Genomic DNA, 22,684 nt, shown 5'->3' on the forward strand with positions numbered 1-22,684 from the left:
GCAGCAATTAAAAAGACCAACTTGAATTTCAGATTTCATGAGACCGACCACTAATATATCATAAAAAATTTTAAACCCAGTAAAAAACTTAATTTTCCAAATGATGTTTACTGTGCAATGTTGACACTAGTTATTATAAAAAGGCACTTTGAACCATTTTTATTAAACTTATAAAGAAAGTAGAAGTACAGAAAAAAGTTAGGAAATTATGGTGCACAGCCAAATTTTTGACAAACTGCATAGATTTTCCACCTTGGAAAATGAACACTCTAGTATGTGTAGCAAACGCGGTAATAGAGGGTTTTCGACCTCCATAAGGAGAAGGAGTTATCGAATTTGAAAACATATGTCCCCGCACCTGGATACAAATGAGATCCACAGCACACTTCGTTTTGAGAGTTCTGTCGTGAAACAGGTATAATCTCATCAACTAAGACATTAGACTTTTCCGGGTTCTCTGCCTTGGTTACTACTGAGTGACCATCTGGAAAAAATTAAAACATCATTATAGTTTCTTCTTGTATCTAAATCGTTTTACTGTTTAAGCGGAATCACATGACTAAACAATTGAAAGATACTGAAGGGTTTTGGAATAACTCTCAAGTCAAATTACCAATGAGCATCTTTACTATCAACGTTAAATTCATAATTATGTTTCATGTATCCGACAGAAAGTGAAGTAGTTCAGTGCGTCAACCACTACACTTATCTTGGAAGTCTCATCGACCCTGGAGGATTGGTATCCGATGAAATTTCAGAACGGATTTAGATAGCTCAGCTTTTACAAATTCACATCACTTTTGGAGTAGGTGAGATAGTCGTCTCCCAACCAGAGGGCGAGTTTACTGTTTAGCAGTTTACTTTGTTCGGCTGTACGGATATAAAATATAGCTATTAAGAATAAAGAATATCTGTAGGTTGCAAGTTTGAAGCATTACTTGTATACGTTGGGATTGCTGAGTAAGTCAAACTTGAGTTAGACACAAAGTGCTAGGTAAGGATGGCAAGTCGACTCGTGAAATAGTGGGTCTTGGTCCACTGTGATGAGGATGCGTACATGTGACAACTTGAATCCATGCACATATATATGCCGGGTAGGCCTGAGTGATATTTAAGTTAATAATGAATTAGCGAATATTGATTTTGTCTTTTGATGGTAGTTTGACGAAGGCAGACAGTGTTAATAATTAAGATTCAGTCAATCGATAGGTTTATTGATAATGTTGTTCATGTTACCCCCTTTCAACACTTACCTTCGGCATTGACTGATGCAGTATGGTTGTTGTGTTTCACTTCAGGATCAGAAAGCGGTCCCGCCCATTCAAAAAACAAACCGAATCCAATGTCGTAGTCATCTGTAGCGAACTCCCAGACTATACTCGTGCCCGATGGGTGTGTTTGAACACGAACCTAGATTAATGTTTTTCAAAAATGCAAACGCCTAGAGTATCTGTAAGATGAACTATTACACAAATTTAGCATAAAACCTCGAAGCATATGCTCCACTATCGGCTTACTTCATCAACGTAGTCTGACAGATGTGCCCTGGTCTAAGTTAGTCCACCAGATTAGCGTGACGATGTGAAATTAACACGCATGATAAAATAGGTCGGAATAATGCAGTAACGGTGACCATAAAAAAGATTGAGGACATGAAAACACAAAGTAAAAATGTATATGCGAAGGAATACTGGAATCTAAAATACAGGGAAAGATGAAGAGTGAGCGCATCTGCTCCATTGTGAATGTTTAGCAATTTCACCCAATCCTCAGCCACTGATCGCGATTATCGCTCAGACCCCAACCAGGTAGTCTGCACCCAACAACATGATGAGCAGTCAATGATTCCATTTTAATGTTAATCGCTGCCAAGTACACTATGCACCCCAAACTCTGTGAAGAATACACCACTTCAACTAAACGCGATAGTCAAAATTTAACAAAATGTGAAAGCTAAAGGAGATTGAAGGACATTTAAATGAACGAAAAAGTGAATTCTGAAGGCAAACAGAATAAGTAGGTACAAACTAGGATCTACTTACTATATTTGATGGAAATCAACTATCTCAAAATTCCTAAGTCCAGTTCTAATACTTTTGTGGTTATCCATTCGATTATCTCTTAACTGTACACAGAATGTTCTCATCTCCGAGCTAAGAAATGAGGGGGATTCTCAGTTACCTTTTAGGGGTTATTCAAACAATATATGTGAATGTGAAGCAATTCATGAGTACATCCCAAATATGCATCTCCAAAGGGTTTATAATCTGGTGCAAATCCACTTTAACAACTACGAACAAACCAATTTACTTGCATCCATCGTTAAGTTAGTGTTGGAAGTTAATAATTCTGCTGTTTGAAGACTCAATGCAATGGTTATGATAGGGTACGATTGTTTGTATAGACTGTTTTATCAGCTTCGTAATCCAGACTTATTCAGTAAGCCATTTTCTAAAACGCTAAGATAGTGCCTTCATAATCTTCAAACGAATCTTTAATCAGACAGCCTGACCAAAATCTGACTGAGTGGTCAGTGATTTTCTTCCAGTGTAATTTTTTTTCAGTAGACCAGTGCACAGATAAATTTATCAACAAGGAATTTCCAGAATAATACTACAAAGTTATTTCACCTAGAGAACTAGTGAAGAGAACTAAACAACAGTATACTACTGTTTTACCCCTGTTGAGAACTCAATATTTCAATTGCAACGGCCCACAGTGAAGATGTAATTCAATAAGATTAACGATATATGTATAATGGTAGATGCAAACTACCTGGCTTGAATCCTCATGATTATTGCGGCCAATGGTTAGAAACGTTGAGTGACATGGCTTAGACCTTGTCACAATGTCGCATATACACGTTCATTCTCTATCTTCTCTCAAAATTTGAGTCTCCAAATTACCATATAATACTTATTCCGTGAGCTCACCCTTCGTCGAATCATATTGTCTATACCTAATCTCTACTACTACCACTGACAGAGTCACTAATCTGGTGGTATGTCTTGATAATTCCACCCCGCTGTGTTGATATAGTGTTACAATTTTTAAAAAATCAAGTTTAACACGTTCTACCTTGTGTATGATTGAATGACAGAGATACATAACATATCTTAAAAATTCCCAATGTTTTCAATATTATTACAGCTTACTGAATAAACTTCACCGCTGTTTATTCGAATAATAGACTCTTCATCTTCAGTTAAACACTGTTTAAATTCTTTAACTTCCCCACGAGTCCATAATGTAGGGGCATGTACCACCAAAGATGCATTTAGGTAAGGATCAGTGTCAAGGCATTTCTTATCTGAATCAAGAGTTGACAGATCTAACAAGGATATACATATTAAAAAAAATTTGTTTAATAGATCTAATAAACAAAACATGAGGTACAAAAATGAAATAAATCACCTCAAATGGAATAAAATCGACAATATGAACATAAAACCAACCATGTTGGGTGAAAAATAATTTTTGCTCGCCTTGATGACATACAAGCACAGTGTAATAGACGATTCAGAATAACCACTAACTGATCATTTAATTTGAGAAACTAATCGGACGAAATACGTTTTTGAGGTAAACATTGCCTACTCACTCAAAACGGACAATCACCGCTATAGATGGAAACTCGTCATAATATGAATCGTACTTTTTCAGTTAGGAGCTTTACAAAAAATATTCCCAAGTAAGGAATAAACTATACTCAGATAAAAGAACACCTTAGTGGTTCATGATAATTAAACAACTTTTGAAATATTCCCATATTGTAAATTAACTACCTTGATTGGTTTAATAATTTCATATATGCATATAAATATTACTTTACATTAGAGTAAAGCCTGATGAATCCTGTCAATGCTTAACCACATACATGTTTTATACACGCCTAAAATAGGGATCTAATCTGCCTCATTGAGTGTGATACCAGAACATGAGTAATCCTATTAAGTCATATAATATGATAAAAGGCAATGATGACCATTTGAAATAAAATCCTGTTAAGGTCAGAAACCGATGTATCTCCTTTTTATGAGTTATTATTTACTGATTCTGACCAAAAGCGGAAGTGTTACTTGAAGAATTGTGTACTTAAATTACTTGAAGCGTGATATAAACAGTGATTTGGCTTGCCTCAAATATATCCCTATGTAATAATTTTTCCGACCACTTCAACTATATTTTAGTGCTTGAAATATCATTTCATGACCAATGAAAATAATCTTAACTGAATACTGACAAGCCTCATGGTTCACGGGTATGCAATATTTCTTCTTTTTGAGAAAAAACCTGTTTGCAAGACAGATTTCACTAGTTGACCAAGCAGCCCATCAACACGTTCAATATAGATATACACAAGCGAATGAGAGTTTATAACTAAATGTTCTTTTATTTGAACTACATTTTGCAACATGATTCAGAACTGGTCTTAATGACCCAGATGAATTCATTCTTCTAAATCCGAGGTTCTCGTACTTATACTTCATATTCTTCAACTTGTTACTTTTTTTGACGTATGTTCTGCACGTTTAGTTCCTTTCATTAGTACTACTATAATGTTAACTTCTTTGTTTTGTATTTTATTAAATTACTCTCTTGGAATGTCGACGTGATTTATACTAAGTTCTATACGTTGACTAACATAGCTGTATTCCTGCCTAAAGTACCACATTTTGTATTTAATCCACTTTTGTATTGTTTGTTTGGATCTTCCCATTGATGTTTAAGACTGCAATTGATCAGTCTTTTATTGGCATATGTGCATCCTAGGCGGATTGCCTGGATATTCATCTCTGCCCATATTTCGTATTGCCCTCGGGGTGTGCTTCTTTTTAGATTTAACTTAAAACAAATATCACTGGATGTATTTGACTTTTGAGGCGTATATAGCACCTCTCGTACAGTTAAGTTTTTTAAGGTTGATTTTGCCAAACTTCTCAATTAACTTATTTAACGAACAGTGGTATCCGATCGGTAACAATTTGTCTACGTATTATTATTATTATTATTACTATTACTATTACTATTATTATTACTATTATTATTATTACTATTACTATTACTATTATTATTTATTATTACTATTACTATTACTATTACTATTATTATTATTATTATTATTATTATTATTATTATTATTATTATTATTATTATTATTATTATTATTATTATTATTATTATTATTATTATTATTATTATTAATATCATGTCTGTATTAACATGTATGCTTGATCACATATGAAAGAGTACGCACATATCCCTCTCTAGCTTAAATGTTAGTTGCTTGAATATCGCTCGGCAAACCATTCGCTTTCCCATATTTATGCGCTTGAATTTCATTAATTGATTCGACTCTGTATTCGCTTGCTCGCGCGCGCTGGCTTTTCTGCTCAAATTCGCTTGGTGTACACTTGTAGATTTGTGACCTGTGCTATTCAATAATACATTGTAGTCGGCGCTTCACGTTGCCTTCTGAATTAATACACCATTGGGATATCTTTAATAACGGTTATCAGGATGATTAATATACGAAGCCCAATGAATTATCTTGAAGCCAAACCACTACATGTATACATGTTACTTTAATGCAGGCTTAATATCCTCCAAATAATTTTAACGCAATACTTACAATAGGAGTTAAAAACGCGGACAATACGAAAAAAATAAATAGCCAATAGAAGACATGAGTCAGTGGAATAAGATTGTGTTCGTAGCATGGCTAAAGAGTTATCTGATCTGTAATTATAAATTTACTCACGATGAAATTTATCAATATATTCAAAAAGAAAAGACGAACCTGAAGTATCTGTACAAGACAGGTCGTTAACAGAAACATCAGCGGGTACTGAGTTTTCTTTTTGAATCTCGGGGGAATGTAAAGACGCCTCTAACTGCACTGTGCCGTTGAGAACAGATTGATCGTTGATATAATCCTCCTAGATATTAAAGGAATACAAGTATACATAAACGTTTATATAAGTGTGCGTAGATCTGAAGGAAAAGATTTCCAACAATCCCAATCAATATGATGACGAAAGAGTTGGGAACAAGATCTATTACTTAAGTGTAAAAAGGAACTATAATAAGCATACGACGGCAACCAACCATATACAATATACAGAATCTCGATAAGTTATTTGTATCCCACCTGTTATTCATGAATCATAGTGAATCATGTTGATTTCGACTGGTTTTTACCAACATAATGCAAAATAATTGACAAGTACATTGGATATTTAAATTATAATACCATAACCAAACGACATTCTTCTCTCACACTTCATAAATTTGTGCAATATGATGTTCTTTTCATTAAGTTTTCAGCAACTGAAATCATTAGATCATGTCAAAGTTTAATTTTTAAAACGGTCTGACTGAAACTACACCTTACAAAATTAAGTTAATTATTGGTCACGAAGAAAACAGAACCTAACAGTAGTAAGCTTATAAGCAATTTGCCTTGAATAATAACTGTAAACCGTAAACTGTACATTCGAAGTAAATAAAATCAAATGCAGAAGAAAGTTGTTATGACAAACATAAAATATCAAATGACTAACATGTACGGCACTACAGGTGTGCTACACAAACTTACAACAAAAAGAGTATCACAATTTCAGAATATACTCACTGATTCGCTGACCCACAAAACTAACAACTAAAAAGACTCAGAATGCTTGCAAAGTTAATTGAAACTTTGACGGACAATGATACACTGGGAATAGTATAGATATTTAGGGAAGAGATTAAGGTGTCTATATAACCAGCCATTAACGGAGCGAGTTTCACAGGACCACATCCAACTTCTGCACATGGCTTTGAGACGGAGGTTTGGAAGTATTGTGACGGATCTACGACATATTTAAAAGAAAAATTAGCTTCGCTCAGCACTGATTGAGTAGGTAAAAATCCAACGGTGATATCCATAAGTGAATTAAGTCAAAAGTTAAGAAAGACTAATGGATTTCAGTGGCACCTACTGAACTGAGAGAAACCAAGAGACTCAGCCCATCAGACTTCAAACACGATGAAGAGCGAAAGCACTCATCATGAATAGCAGTGGCAAATGTAAAGGAAATGGAAAAGACAGCAGTGATAGGTAAAAATTAATTTTTAGGCTTCTGAGATAAACGAGTATCAAAAAATAGACTCTAGCGAAACCATATCCGTAAAAAATGAGAACATGATCGACTATCAGTCAAGATGTATAGAGTGATGAATGGGACACCGAGGAACAGTGTAATTAACCTCCAGCTAGGTTCCAATCGCCACCTATTATCAAGCAACCTGAATAAGATATCGACATAAACCGAGATCCATAAGAACGGTGGTTTAGTTTTAACTGTTGGACTGAGATAGTAGCCGGTCAAAGATATCAGTTCACTATTACCTATGTGCATTATTTATGCGGGACTCAACGTAATCAGCACAATAAGTAAATTTTTGAACATGGATCGACTAAAATATCAATATCTATGTAATCCCCATTGCGACTAGTAATAACAAATTGAAGAGATAGGTTAGGCTTTTTTGTGTATTTCTGTGACTTCTGACATATTTTAGAATCGGATTCTAGAACCATGCAATGCATTCGGTGGGACTTATAAATGACTTTAGACGCTGAAGTTTTATCTACGTGGTAACTAGTATCAACTGGACGCGTAAGGACGGCTTCTTATTACTTTATTTTGTCCTTTGGTTAATCATGAAGGGTGATGTTCAGAAATACGATAATGCATTTGTCGAGTTGTGCGCCCAATGTAACTAGTTCCGCAATAGCATTTGAAATTATAAATACACATTGAGGCACAGGAACTGGGCAATTTATCCTTTCAATATCTCAATGGGAATATTTAATGAATTGAAGAGACAAGTACGAAAACTTAGAACTTTACGCTGGATAGATCAGAAACAAAGTTCAGATAGTAACTGAATAATAGTGGAGGATTCACTCCGTTTCTGATCATTTAAGTCCCAGACTTAAACACAACCCAAACAACTTAGCTCTGAATAATCCCAGTTACCCCAAGCTACCATGTAAAAGGTGTAGCTCGATACCGAATATAGAAACCTGTATATGATTACTGAGTTGTACTAAAATAATTTCAACTTAAATTCAGACGGTATGACTAAGTATGAGTTTACAGGCTGAAATCTCGTAAACATACTAGAAACTAAAGTTTTTAATAAAAGTGACTCAAAAATCGATGGTAACAGCACATACACATACACGCGCTTCTTAACTTGAAGAAATAAAAACAACTCTGGAGAAAATTTTCTTTTTGACAAACTTAAGTTGTTGTGGTCGGTATTTTTTTAACTGTTATAAACCTATTTATTCTATCGTATATATGCTTTCTTCTAATTTGTTCTATTATTAAAGAAAGTAAACTAGTGAACACCAATACAACTTACATTGGAAGAGACTGTTTCTGAACGATTTACACCGTCCATTGACTTTACATTTGTGACTGGATAATCTTCAACCGAATCATTCATTGTCGACACAGCGGTTGTCTGAGAGGAAGATTCAATCTGTGATCGCTGAATAAAGGGATATTGACGTTGTATGTATGCCATATATTCGTGAAAATGCCGATCTTGCAACTGTGCAATAAGTTCAGCTCTCTGTATATTACAATAAAAATGAAAGGTGTAAATATAATGGGCATGTTTACTCAAAATAATAACTAAACCTCATAAATAAAATCATTAATGATTCTTATAAATAAAATGTAAAACAAAGTTGTTAGCAGTAAAACCCTTTAATGAATCGGCTAGTGTTCAGTACAAGAATGATTTGGTAGATGCAGACTGTCGTAACTAATGATTGCAGACTCTGTGTGACACAGCTCAGACTCGATTACAATGGCGTCAGTGTATATACTCTGTCTTCCTTCCAACCGTGAGATTAAAATCGCTTCACACATTTCTTTCTACGAACTACTTCTTTCTTCCTGTACTATGTCCTCTCAAGCAATCTTTCTTTTATATATTACCAATACTGAATTAACTATTTCTATGGATTCGGTGTTCATCTTGTTGTGCTAATGAGGTATGGCAACTTGGACCGATGCATATATGTGCCTGGTCCTACGTTGTAGCTGATTGACTGACTGATTTGAAAATGCTGGCTGGTCCCTTTCCAAATAATCAGATTTGGAGGACAATAGCATGTTAGACGTTTCCCACATAATTATTACGTAAACACATGGAATTTTTCTTTGGAATACTTTCTTCCATTATTTATCTTTGGAATATATCTTGTGTCCAGATGATTTTTATCTTCAACGGGATCGAGTAAATTGCATTAACCGAAGAATATAGGTAGAGTAGAACGTGACAAAACTGCTTGCTATAACGGGGCGAATAATGTGCGATCAATAATTTTCGATACTATATGATGAATTATTGTTTATATTTTCACGATTATTTGTAAGAATATCGTTTGAAAGATATTGGGCGCCGAGTATAGAGAAGACATTATTTAAGAAAATTATATTTGAAACAATTAACAGGAGTATTAATCTCATTACAGAGAAGGAAGACTAACAAGTTGGATTGAATGGAATTTCGTTTACACTTGGGGCTAACAAAAGTTTTTCAAGATTATTAGAAACGAAAGAACTAAATTGATATATACCGAAAGATCACATTGGCCATCCTATGCCGTAGAGAAACATCGAGAAAAATCAAGGGGATTTGAAAAAAAATATAACATAAGCGTATTTTCGGGCTAGTGACGCCATAAGATCAGTATTATTAGTGAAAGTTAAAGGTATCTTTCCAAAGGAAGAACAACAGAATGTTGTCTATGAGATCAATTGTCATGATTTTAATGCAGCCTATGTGGGAGAAACTTCTAGACAACTGAATGTGAGGTTAAAGGAACACAAATAATGTGTGAAAAATTTTCCCAAATTCTTGGTTGATCTTAAGAAACTTGAGAATAGGTCGGAGATAGCGTTACATGCGTTAGAAATAGATCATAGGATCAATTCTGAAGGGATCAAAATATTTCGGAAAGGTTTTGGCACACACGAAAAAAAATTGACGGCAGAAGCGCTGTGTATGTGGGTTAGTAAGAACAGCCTGAACAGAGAGGATGGTATTCAACTAGCTACCACATGGCAAATGTTGATTGACAAGTATTTGGACCCTATCTCTCCAACCTGTTCATTTCACATGCATCATTACTCTGACAGAAATTAATTGGGATATTTTAGCATTACAATTATGTATTTGATGGTTTTGGTTTTACATGCACATCGACGGTTCAAAAACTTCAACTTGCACTTTTATTTCTACTTCATATAAAAACAAATTAACACCGAATATCAACTATTAATAACTCAAACTTACACGTACATACACACAATTTCAGTCAGTCAGTCAGTCAGTAACAACGTAGAACTTCGTACGTACGTACATCAGTTCGAGTTGCCACACCAACTTAGCACAGAGATGCAGTTGTCGATTCAAATCCCGTAGTGGTAGAGGTAATAAGAGTATAAGCAGTAATCGGGAAGATTAGGGTTTGGAGATGTTATTTAAAGAGTACAATCCAGTGAAATAAATTTGGAAAGAGGAAAAAAGGCACATGAAGAATTCAGAAGATTAGAATTTGGGAGAACGCAGAGAGTGGATGCACCTGCGCCATTGCAAACGATTTTGAGCCATGTCATTCAGGGTCTCTAACCATCGGTTGCTATCATCTTGCGGATCCCAGCCAGGTAGTCTACACCTACCAACATGACTCAGTCCACTTGTCAGTGACTTCATGGACTTGTGTCATGTTTTGGTTTGGCCGCCCCTAGCTTTCTTCCAACCTACTCCTATACCATTGAACATCGCTCGTCGGGGCAGTAGGTCGTTGGGCAGACGTAACACGTGTCCCAGCCATCTCAACTGATGAAGTTTCACTACTTCATCAATCGATTTGCCATCCTTACCTAGTATCCGTTTCCTAACAACTGTGTTACTTACTCGATGGTCCTATGATATACGAGCAATGTTTCGAAGACACCTATGATCGAATACTAGTAACCTACGGATAGCCTCTACTCTTACCGGCCATGTTTCACTGCCATAAAGTAGGACGGAATGAACTGCTGCGCAGTAAACACATAATTTATTCATCCATTTATCTTTTACACTATGAACTTTTCACATGATTCGCATATAACTGGGTCATGTTATCCTAGTTACTAAAGTCAATATCTGAATATGATTGGATAAGCACAGTAAAGATTTGATTGCTAAACATTATATATTCTTTGATAATTTTGAGTATTACTTGGATTGTTGTTTTCTAACATTTTCCTGATTGTAAGATTTTGTTTGGCGCATAAACTATCGTTGTACTTTCTACCTTCATTGAGCAATTGTTAATTAATTTCAGAACTATTATTTACCTTTACTTTCACTTATGATGTAGTTATGCTCGTGTTATAATTTCTCATTCATGTTGATGCGCGGTTAGGCAATTACTCTATATTATTGTACGAGATTGAGTCGTAGTAACAACTGTAAAGTGGAGATCTTATCTACTTCCTGCATTCCTCTACTGAACTTAGTACTGGTGTGGTATATGTTACTTATGTCGACAGATATAATTAGTATATAACACCAATCGGTAGTGAAAACCCCGGGCAGCAGAAGGCTAAGAAGATCAAGTCGAAGAGAATAGAAAGGGCAATAGAAAGGAATTGAGAATGCGAAGAATCATACTGAATATGAAGGGAAAATGATGGAAAATCGCAAATGAAGTATTCGATGTATGATCCTCATATTTTACCAAAACATTCTGTAATCTTGTATTAAAGAACATCGGTTGTCCCCACCTGTGTCCTCGTTCACAACACTCGGGTATAGAAAAAGGGGAACTTCTGGTCCAATAAGCGTCTAGATTATCTGGACCACAACTCCAGATTAATTACTATCAATCAAAATGTGTAACTGATCAAAGTGTAGGACGTTGGTCTATAGACCGAAAAGTGGATTATAAGCTAGATTCTTATTGGTGAGACTATCGAGTGATATTAATTAAACCTCATCTTCAACACTTCAATATACGTCATTTCTTATGTCTTCAAATACCACAGCTCTGTAAGGTATTGCAAGAAACAATCTATGAGTGAAAATACGATCAAGCGACAGCTGAACTGGAAACAAAAATAAACACTGGTGTTGAGAATTCCGTTCCTAAAAAGCATAGGACAAGGAAATGAACTATTACATTCAATTATTAGTTTCCAGTATGCAAATATGTGTAAAGTATCGCATATTTGTCTTTAAACAACACATTTTTTGTATATTGGCTAGTAGTGATACAATCCAAAGGAGTGACACCCGAACCTTTAACTCAAAGGTCCTTTGAACCTCCAATTATAACATCCACTTAACCACCTAACCCCACAAGTACCATCAACGTAGTAGTTTGCCTTTACAAAATAGAACATAATTAGAGGTATGAATAACCAACAATTATCTGGATCACAAAGTACAGTAACTACGATGGTTGTGAGATTGTAAATTTCCGTAAATGTTCATAACATAACTTTAGTCAAGAGGCTAGTCCAAGTAACTTGATATACATGAAGGTAGATTTAAACGAAAACTGTTAAACAATACCTGGCGGAGAAACAATTAGATTAAATTTTAAAAAACTCATAAGAAGTAAATTGAACACATTACCATCTAAGAATAATTTTCAGAAAAGTATCAGTAGTACTAGTAACTAGATGTTTTTAGACAAATGAGAACAAACTCAAGTATAAGGAATTACAATACACAAAGGATTTATGACATATTATATTAATGTACCAAACACTAAAACTAGATTTCCCTGTTTAGGTAAAATTGAGTTGCTGAAACATATGCCAGTTATCAATGTATTCCCAGTAACACAGCAACTATGTTTGCAATATTTTTTTAAAAATATCAATCAAAGCACTCCTAAGTGTGTATGAAATTGTTGTGAACCGAATCGTAGATTTATTATCTAAGCCTATAGTACTATATAACAGATTTAAAATACACACGAAATATTTCCATAAGATACAATCGAAACGGGACACAAGAGTTCCTATTTTAATAAATAAGGATATATAAACATGACACCACAAATAAAAGAGGAGAAAGTAAGCTGTCAACTGTTCTCAGACTACAAAATCAACAGAAAATTATAATGTAAGCAAACAATCATCACAGAGAGTATCAGAAATTCTTGCCATTGTAGAGACAGTTGGTATAATTTTATTTTTGAAGTTTGATAGTTTATTTTCTAAGCTTTCAATCACGTTGGTGATAACGGATTCGTTTTTTCCTCGTACACTTATTTAATTCATAAACATAGTAATCCCATGAAAATCGGAAGGACTGTTGCCTGCAGAGACATCAGAAGAAGGCTACTATGAGCTGCATCTATTTGGATGCACGATTTTAATCTAGTATAAGGCCTGTCCTTGTTCGTAAACTGACATCTTCATTGTAAAGTGATCCACAGACCACGTAGAATTGCCAAAAAGTTGTATAGAATAAAGTTTCTTGAATTTTTCGTCCCAAAGGAATTATATAACTTTCTATTTCTTCTACTAAAAAACATTTTTTTCTCAACTTGTAAGAAACAGAAACAAGAAAATACTAGGTTCATACGGTATAAATTATGATTGACAGATAATTCCCATTTAAACATTAAAATTATGATTAAGGAAATAACAAACCTTAACTGCATCTGTGGGATAATGAAGGGACGCATAAGATTGGAACTGACTTTCAGTTTGAGCATTTAAAGCTGCTCGAATTTCAGATCTGAAAAGAAAGGTAAATAAAATAGATGATACAATAAAACATACACTTTGTTACATGAAGCTAGCCACTTCTCTAACAAAAAAGCAACTACAAAAATGCAAGAAATATATCTAAACAACAATGTTTTGGCCTACAAGAATATTTTTAACCCAACTCACTCTCTTAAATTCTGAAATAATTAGTTGAATATTCACTGGGAAAAATGTAACACTTCCAACTATCCAAAAAACTCATTTATGAGGTTTAAAACAATTAAAATAAAATATCTGATCATTATATGTGAAAATTATATTTGAAATATTCTCAGCGATTGAAATTTAACTAATTCCAACGTTTCGTCCAGACAAGTTAGCTGGACGAAACGTTGGAATTAGTTAAATTTCAATCGCTGAGAATATTTCAAATATAATTTTCACATATAATGACTTCTCTATACTCGGCGCTCAATTACTGTCAAACTATTCGTTCTAATCTTGACGAATATTCGTATAAAATATCTGATATTTCATCAAATGTTTGATTGGGAATGGTTCATAAACATTTTCAGTGGTTTGAAAATATTCACTTAATATTTTTTACTCTTAATTTCTCAGGACGATAGGTACTTGTGTTAAGTAAATACACAACACGAAAAATTCGACAATTAAACACTGCAGACTAGGGACAAAAGTTACTACATAGATATTCGACAGGTTTCATTGAAGACTATTATACATTTCGTAAAACAGTTTAGAACTAAAAGCTTAAAGTCAACAAAAGCAAATAAAATGGGTTTTTTAAGTATTTAAAAATATTTTGGTTCAAAATTAGTTTAAGAATCTAGCTAATAACTCCGATTTCGAAACTTTGAGCACTTACTCATTTTTTAAAATGAAACAAGATTGGTCACCATTATCGATGGTACCAGCAGGTTCATTCAGACTAGAAACGTTGGTTTCTCTAGAATAAAGAAAGTAGTAAAAGAAAGTATAGGGAATTCTATGTGAAAAATTACGAATATTTTATTGCCTGTGTCAGCTACAGGATTTTACAGAACAGATAGATACTTTAAGCATCAGACGAGTAAATTCACAAAAGAAGTGCTAATAAAGCATACATGTGTGTTTATTACATTCTCGTTTATTACATTCTCTATCAAAGTTTGACAAAGTATGAAGGCTGAAAAAGGACTAGGACCGAATGCATATTAAAAGAATAATCAGAACGAGCAAGTTTTTGGATACCGATAAAGCATCTTAGTAATTAAAAGTTCCTTTCAACTAGATAAAAGACAAAAACCATGGTTTAAAAAAATGGCTTAAGCATTTACCATCCTTATTAAGGTCAGTTTCCAGCTACATCTAAACCAGTCATTGAAGCGCTACCTTAAAATCTGAAGGGACAAAATGACTAGTGATTGCCTCAACGTCCTAAGGAAATTCAGAAGATTTTGTTCTGAACAAGGATGTAGTTAAGCCGACATTAGTTGATAGTTAACTCACTACTCGGTAGCGCTCATAAATTGAAAAGGAGAAACATGGATGATCACTGATTGTCGGATTACAATTTTGAGATTTAATAAATGGATTTTTAACTGTCAAAATTAAAGTAAAGAATGCCGGTTGACCGATAATCTGGGGCGATAAATGTTCGAGTGATGGCTGCTCACGAAACTGAATTATTTACTTAAGTCCTGAATGACTTTATGATATGAAAGACAAGACCACTAGCCACAAGATTTTCCTAACAAAATAACATTCTGATAAACAAAATATCGATGGAGGAATAGAGATGATTAAATGTCAGTGGCAACTGGAGAAAATCATATTTACGGACCACTCATACTCCAATCAACTAAGACCTTGCTGTCCACCACAAGTTTTCTTGCTCCAGTAACAAGGAAGTCTATAAATTTGGATTGCAATGTGATGTTTTGAATCAAAGAATTGAGCCTTGAACCAATAAATTACAGGTTTGAATTGCACTGCATCTACATTATTTCGAGCAGTCAAGTACATAAACCTGTTCTTCGTAAACGACTTATAATAAATGTAGTCAAGATTAATCAATAACTTAGATTGGAGTAATTGAAGTAATGTTTAAAATCTTGGACTTCTGATCAAGGTATTATTTTAACAGGCCCGTTTACTCTTATTATAAAACCTTCAATTTGGGCCTGAAGGCAGTAATTTTAGGGTTGTTTAAAAACTAATGACCAAGGAACCCTAAAAGTAGTTATCTTTAAATAACCAACTAAATCTTAATCCTCGAGTGTAAACGAATCTTAATGAAGTAAATTTTGAGACGTATTGTCATGGAACCACAGACATAATATACTCGGCTATTTCCTATTTCCACCCCCTAGCTATCAGAAAAAGCGCTTTAATATCATAAAGAATGACAATCATCTAACCGACTTCTTACCTACTAAATGAATAAAATGTACATATGATTTTACAGGATGAAATTTAAGTTTAATTTAATTTAATTTTCCTGATCTTGGTGGAATAGGTGGTATCCCAAGTGACAGACGTATTACGATTTATAAGTGATCATAGGATCTTTAAATGCAGTAGGTAAAATCACGATTGTTTAAAATTCTTACTTTGAAAAATGATCAGCAACACTTCCTTTGCTGCGTGAATAGGCTTCCAAATATGATATGAATAATGGACATAGGTGACAAATCCTATTTATGAACTCTACTTCAGCTTCTTTTGGCTTCATATCACTTAAGGTTTCCCAACGAGCACTAAAAAACAAATACAGATCAACATCTCATTTTTAGGGTTCAAATATTTTTACCATCACTGTTCGTCATCTTTACTTAATCCTATAGAAAACTTACCTTTTATCAAACGTGAGATTTGCTTTTTATTATATGTTGTAATCATTACTGATTATTATACCACATAATAACATATCGTAGATTTAGTCATTTGAACCTTCAGTGAAACGACAGACTAAACTCTGGTTTACTTTTTCCAACTTAACATCATAATCAATTTTCGGTGGTGGTACTCTCAAGGTTCAAAATCTTCCGGATAGCAAGAAATTTCGTAGAAATACTCATGAGTAAATACATTTTATTTATAACAATTAAGCAGCTTAGTAGGATAAGGCCCAAAAACTCGATAGGTTGGTCAAGACAAATTACGATAATCGTAAGCTAACTGATCCCTCAATAAGCCGAAGTATTAATTTACAAACATTATTTTCAAAGACCTCTGGATACTCAGGTTTTGCTAGTCTTATATACAATTAGTTAATTCATTTCTAACTTGATGCAGCAAATTGTGGGTGGATACTTAACTTTGGCCAAAGCTGTCCGTAGACGAGTCATCGGTTCACTTTTGTACTATGTAGGAATTAAGTCCAATCATATACACCTGGATGGTTCATGAAACTCGATGGCCACTACAATGAATACCCAAAACAAATGACCTAAATTGCTACATGCTTTGAGAGCAAAAGGGGCAGTGATTTAGTAATTGTTGTGATTATCTTCGTTTTTTTCTACTTATTGTATCAAAAAGCATTCTTGTTTTTATTTAACTTGAAACATTTCGATTAAGGTTTGAAATTTTGTCTTGTGTTGCCTTCCTTCTCATCGACTCTGACACGTGTGTTCATATTGTGATTTAAACCTTAATCTGATTACAGTAGTTGGCAGTACTTATAAATGTGGACAGCGAAATTGTTTATTCCCCATGGAGAAGGGATTTATTTTATTTATTTAATCACATAACTATTGATACAAAGGAACACCGAATACATATGCGCCATACAAGCCACTTGACTTGTGTGTGGTCAGTCAGTCAGTAACAACGTAGAACTTCGTGATGTGATACTACCCAGTTGCCCAGACCGAAGCAGGTGGTTTTCTTAGGGGACCACACCCCGAGCCTTTGACCTGAAGGTCTGATCCACAAGGCACAGTGGAGCATCGTAAGAAGATACAGTCCCATGGAAGCCGGTGACCAACGATTGGTTCCTACGCCATTTATTCCCTTAGGATACTGGAGCCCATGTGCACCATTGGTTTGGAATCCGGTTAAAGCGCCGGACATTCGTTTTTCGTTCCCTCGTTTTCGTAAACAACACCCCCGCCACGAGAAGGCAGTGAGTAGGACTTCCCTGGCAGAGGCTGTATACGCATGGCCGTGTGAGAGCATTTCGAGGGGAGAGGGCCCACCCCACTCCTGACCATACCAGGGAATTCGGGGGCTCCAGGAGGCTATGGGCCTATTAGCTTTGGCCAGTAAGAAGAAAGATGGTAGTTTCGCTGGTAATACGAGTACTGACATTGAAGAATGTTTCCGCGTAATACGTGCTGTTACGGGACGTGATTGACGAAAAAAAATCTCCGTTAAAACCAACGAGGAGTGAAGTGCAAATTGATATTGACATGGGTAGCTAGTCATGCACCTTCAATAGAAATAGAAGACCCGGATAAAATCGTCACCGTTCCTAATAGTCCGCGTGTGGCTGTCTTGAGTGATGAAGAATGGACGGAAGTACAGAGGAAAAAAAGTTTATTTGTTAATTTATTTATTTGAACACATAAATAATGGTACGAGGGAGCACCAAATACGTATGTGCCACACGAGAAAAAGCGGTGAAAGAAAAAGAGCTATAAGCGGTACATACTTGATTGGCAGGTCATTGGTGAACTTTCATTCTGAGTCACAAAATACACTACCAAAGTCTGGTAGTAAGACAGAACTCCACCCTGGCGTGGCTGAGAATTTAATCTCATCGAATATTACTATAATTTGCTAGAGTCAAACGATCTCGATCCCATAATTAGACACGCACATGATTTGGAAAAGCTCAGAGACCTTATCCGTAGCATCTCACCAGACAACTCTAAAGAAGTTCAGGTCAAAAAACTGATAAGAATAGGTAAGAGAACTGACGACAGTGTTGAACTCTGACCATATAGACTCCTTAAGGTAATTCTAGGGTTGGAGAAGCAACATGGTCTTTCGTTAAGTAGCGCTCGTAGTAACGACAATACCGACATTCAAGTAAGGCCTGATATGTTTCTTGAATATAGAATAAAAAGGAAGTTGGCACTAGCTGAACCAGAAACCCATCGACAAAATGGTGAGGAAAATCTCCGATTAGTGGGTTTTTGGATAGTTAGGTCTTAGAAGCGAATGCTACCAAGGCATGTGTGGATAGGCCGTTCTCTTTAGGAGTTTTATATGCCAGTACTCGTAGTCTAAGAAATAAATTCTATGAACTGGGAGCATTAGTAGACAAACCAAGGCCCCTCATTGTAGCTGTGACGGAAACTTGGTTAGTCCAGGACTTCGACATTACTCCAGAACTATCCGGATACCACTACCTAACAAGTGATAGACGAAAATGTAGGAAAGGAGGTGGAGTCCTTTCATACACAGCCAATAATATAAATATCTTCTGCTCCTTTGCTTGCGAATCCCATGATAGTGGAACTTGTTAAGTCATTAGCTGTGAGCTGACTATCTGATTTTGTACATTTATACTCGGTGTCATCTGTCGCAGCCCAATCTCCTTAGCTGATGATTTTATTTTAGAGCATATTCAGCTATGGAGTGCAAATAACATATGTTTGATATTAGGAGACTTTAATGCACCTGATATTAGTTGGACTGAGGATAGGATCTATAAACTCCTTTGATAGCAAACTCCTGATAACGGTAATGGAGCATGCATTAGTACAGTATGTATCCAAACCCACACATTTTGGTGCAAACCAAGGTTCTTCTTTGTTGGACTTGGTAATCACTCATGAGACTGAGGATATTGCCAACTTAAATATTCTTCCACCATTAGTGAATAGCGACCACGCTGTTTTGTCATTCACGTTTAGAGCTAGTGACATGATTTACGATCAGGTTAAATCTCGCCCAAATGTATGGAGAGCTAACATATCAACCATTCAGGAGTGCGTTGCTAAGATTGTTGAAAAAGCTGAAGCTTTATTGAAATATTTCAGTAAAGCGTTTTCTATTAACAATAAGGAACGACCAACGATTGTGATTATGGCGGCTTGTTGATGGACCCTGTAGTTATTGAGAAAAGTACTGTCTTAAGACTACCTCAGCATCTCAAACTTAGTAAGTCCAGTGGGCCTGATGATATTCATCCTAGGATTATGAAAGCCCTATCGAATGCAATTGCTGAACCTATAGCCAAACTGTTTGATATGGCTCTGCGGCAGTCCAAACTGCCAAGAGAATGGAAAGACGCAATAATCAGTCCGGCGTATAAGGTGGAGAGTAGTGACTTAGTAACTATCGATCCGTTAGTCTAACCAGTGCAGTTGTAAAACTAATGGAAAAGATTATTTGGATGGCTGTTATGAACTATGTGGAAGGGAATAATCTTTTATCCAGAGAACAACATGGTTTTCGGAAAGGCCTACCATGTTTGAAAAATCTGCTGATTGCAAGAGACGATTGGGTTGCAGCAAAATATCGAAATATTCCTGTAGGTGTAATTCTCGTAGATCTAAGTAAAACCTTTGATAAGGTCTCCCATTCGGATCTTAAATTGAAACTGGAAAGTTTTGAAATCCATTATAATGTCATAGACTGATTAAGTGACTTTCTCCATGACAGGACGAGGGACTAAAATGGTAAAAGATCTCTCTGGTCTATCCTATGAAGACTGAGACACCTCAACTTATCTCCGAAGAATACGGGGCGACCTAGTATTGGTTATCGTATACTAAACGATGGCCTTGATATTGATGTCTTTACTTTTTCTTCCGTCTAGGACTGATCATTTGAAAGGACATTCGGAGAAAAATCAAAAACTGAAATCAAGTCTTTTGAAGTTTTGCTTCTTCACCGAGTAGTGAATTATTGGAATTCTCTACACGTAATATCAGCAACTTTTGTTAATATATTCAAAACAAGATTAGGCTCCCACAGTGCTACGAACTGCGAGGATTAATATAGGTCAATAGACCTATCATTACTACTGAAGACTGAATGCTGCAAGTCGTATTTCTTTCCTGGTGAAACTCATTTTACTTTAATATTAAGTTCACTGGACAGATGCAACTTCAAAAATGACGAGACGACACCCGTGAATATGTGTTAAACAACGAGTAGAATTAGGCAGTAAATGTTAGAAAACCAGGCGAGACTCTAAATTATGGACGAGTCAATCAGAAGCGTTTTAGAGATTCAAAGGTTACGACGCCAACTTCAGTGCCTAGTGCTAACGCACGATCGGTTCACAGGGGATTTTGTACAAAACGTGATATTTGAGCGGCTATAACAAAAATAAACGGCGAGACTATAATTTATGGACGAATCAACCAGGTATAAGATAATAAATCTCGTATCTTAACGCGAAAGCCTTTCATGCATTTGGCTAAATAGATTTCTGACATTATAGCTGTCAGTTCGTGATGAAAACCCCATATATAATTCCTAAGGCAAATCACGACAATTATTGCGAACTGGATAATAAAGGCACTAGTAACACTGGCTACAGCTAAGTACTACAATATATACAGGTGTTTGGAGAGCGTACAGACTCCCACATAGGCTTGGTTATGTGCATCATGTCGTTATCCACAAGCAGCATTTTGTGTACTCAACAACCGGAGTGCACACAAACACTATTGAAGCTATGTAGTCGAGGCTGAAAGTTTGAGACTATCATGGCTCCAGAGGCCGACTATTCTGTAGCCGTATGGATGATTTGCTCTACCGCACGCATTACGATTTCGGAACCTCTGAACCTCTTTCTAACCATGACAAGTTTTTGAACCATGTATAAGAGGTATATCCACTTTATCTCCTTGGTTTTGCATAATATATGTATATATATGTAGATTAAAACTTATTGGCCTTATAATAAATCTCATTCAAGTACACAGTATTAGGCTAATAACTGTACTTACTTTCTCCTCTGCCCTATAAAATCAAGAAGCCCAGGTACTGGTGTTTTCGTTCGATCGTACTTTCCGTACTTCTTAATACATATGAGGGCTGAAAGATGAATCCGGTCGTCAAAACTTAAGTGGAACGCCTTCTCAGCTTTCTCTAGATGTCAGATTGAATAATATTCTATTTGAGTATATCTCACCATTGAAAAATGTCTGAGCAAGATCAAATATCTCATCACAATCAAGCTTGTACTTTTTCTGAAACTCCTTAATTGCCACGCTTTCTAGACAATCCTTAGGCAGAGATGACATTTTAGTACAGCTTGCCAGTTGGACATGTAACGCTATTATTTAAAGCTCCCACATCATGTGAATAAATCATCCGTCCACAAATTGTACAAATGCTTTTCAACAGATTATAAGAAGCTTTCTTTCAACAAGCTTCCGTGTCTAGCAGTAGTGAAACTCCAATTTCTTTGGGAAGGGACCGAGTATATGAAATAAATAAAAGTCTACGAATTAATGTTTTTCAAGTACATAGAAATATAGCAAGTTTCCTTCTGACGGGCTATAGGCAAGTTACCTGGACTACACCAACCTTTAGAGAATCCCAAGACTTGACTGCTTGTGATGAGGAGAAATTATGCTCACAGTTCACTTTAGTACGCTGTACCTCTAATTTCCAGGTATTCCCCATAAAATTGGTGATGGGACCAGACTTTAGTAAGTATTCTGCAGAAAGCATAAAGGTTTCTAGGATGTAGTAGGTCAATAAAATAATAAGTCTAAGTAGCCTACATTCGGAAAAGTAGTTCCATTGACTTACAGTGTTTAGCATAAACTTATTTCGTAAGCGATTTTTACATTATACACATTTTTTATAATTTCAATAATTCTATCAAGTTGTTACTGATGACTAGAATATCGTTAAGTTCAATGTTTCTCCTTACATTACCTGTTTGTCTCTACATACACTGGTGTTCATGCATTCCTAGT

General features: G+C 35.4%; 1 protein-coding gene across 2 annotated transcripts; it reads right to left on the reverse strand.

Annotated features, from left to right (window-relative positions):
• Nucleotides 1-269: 269 nt before the first annotated feature.
• On the reverse strand, nt 270-22,204 carry ACBD3_4 (Golgi resident protein GCP60; the record flags this gene model as incomplete). Of its 2 annotated transcripts, XM_012938861.3 has the most annotated exons (10): nt 21,889-22,204; nt 21,704-21,845; nt 16,400-16,546; nt 14,674-14,754; nt 13,728-13,815; nt 8,419-8,631; nt 5,801-5,939; nt 3,156-3,331; nt 1,254-1,410; nt 270-484 (listed from the first exon to the last, which is right to left on the reverse strand). In XM_012938861.3, the coding sequence occupies exons 1-10, from the start codon at nt 21,998-22,000 to the stop codon at nt 270-272; spliced, it is 1,470 nt and encodes a 489-aa protein (XP_012794315.2). In that variant the 5' UTR covers nt 22,001-22,204. The 2 variants fall into 2 exon arrangements, with proteins under 2 accessions (XP_012794315.2, XP_051072040.1); XM_051211917.1 differs by having other exon boundaries at nt 449-484; nt 1,254-3,331.
• Nucleotides 22,205-22,684: the final 480 nt, after the last annotated feature.

The sequence above is a fragment of the Schistosoma haematobium genome, chromosome ZW (assembly GCF_000699445.3).
Source record: "Schistosoma haematobium chromosome ZW, whole genome shotgun sequence".
Classification (NCBI taxonomy): domain Eukaryota; kingdom Metazoa; phylum Platyhelminthes; class Trematoda; order Strigeidida; family Schistosomatidae; genus Schistosoma; species Schistosoma haematobium.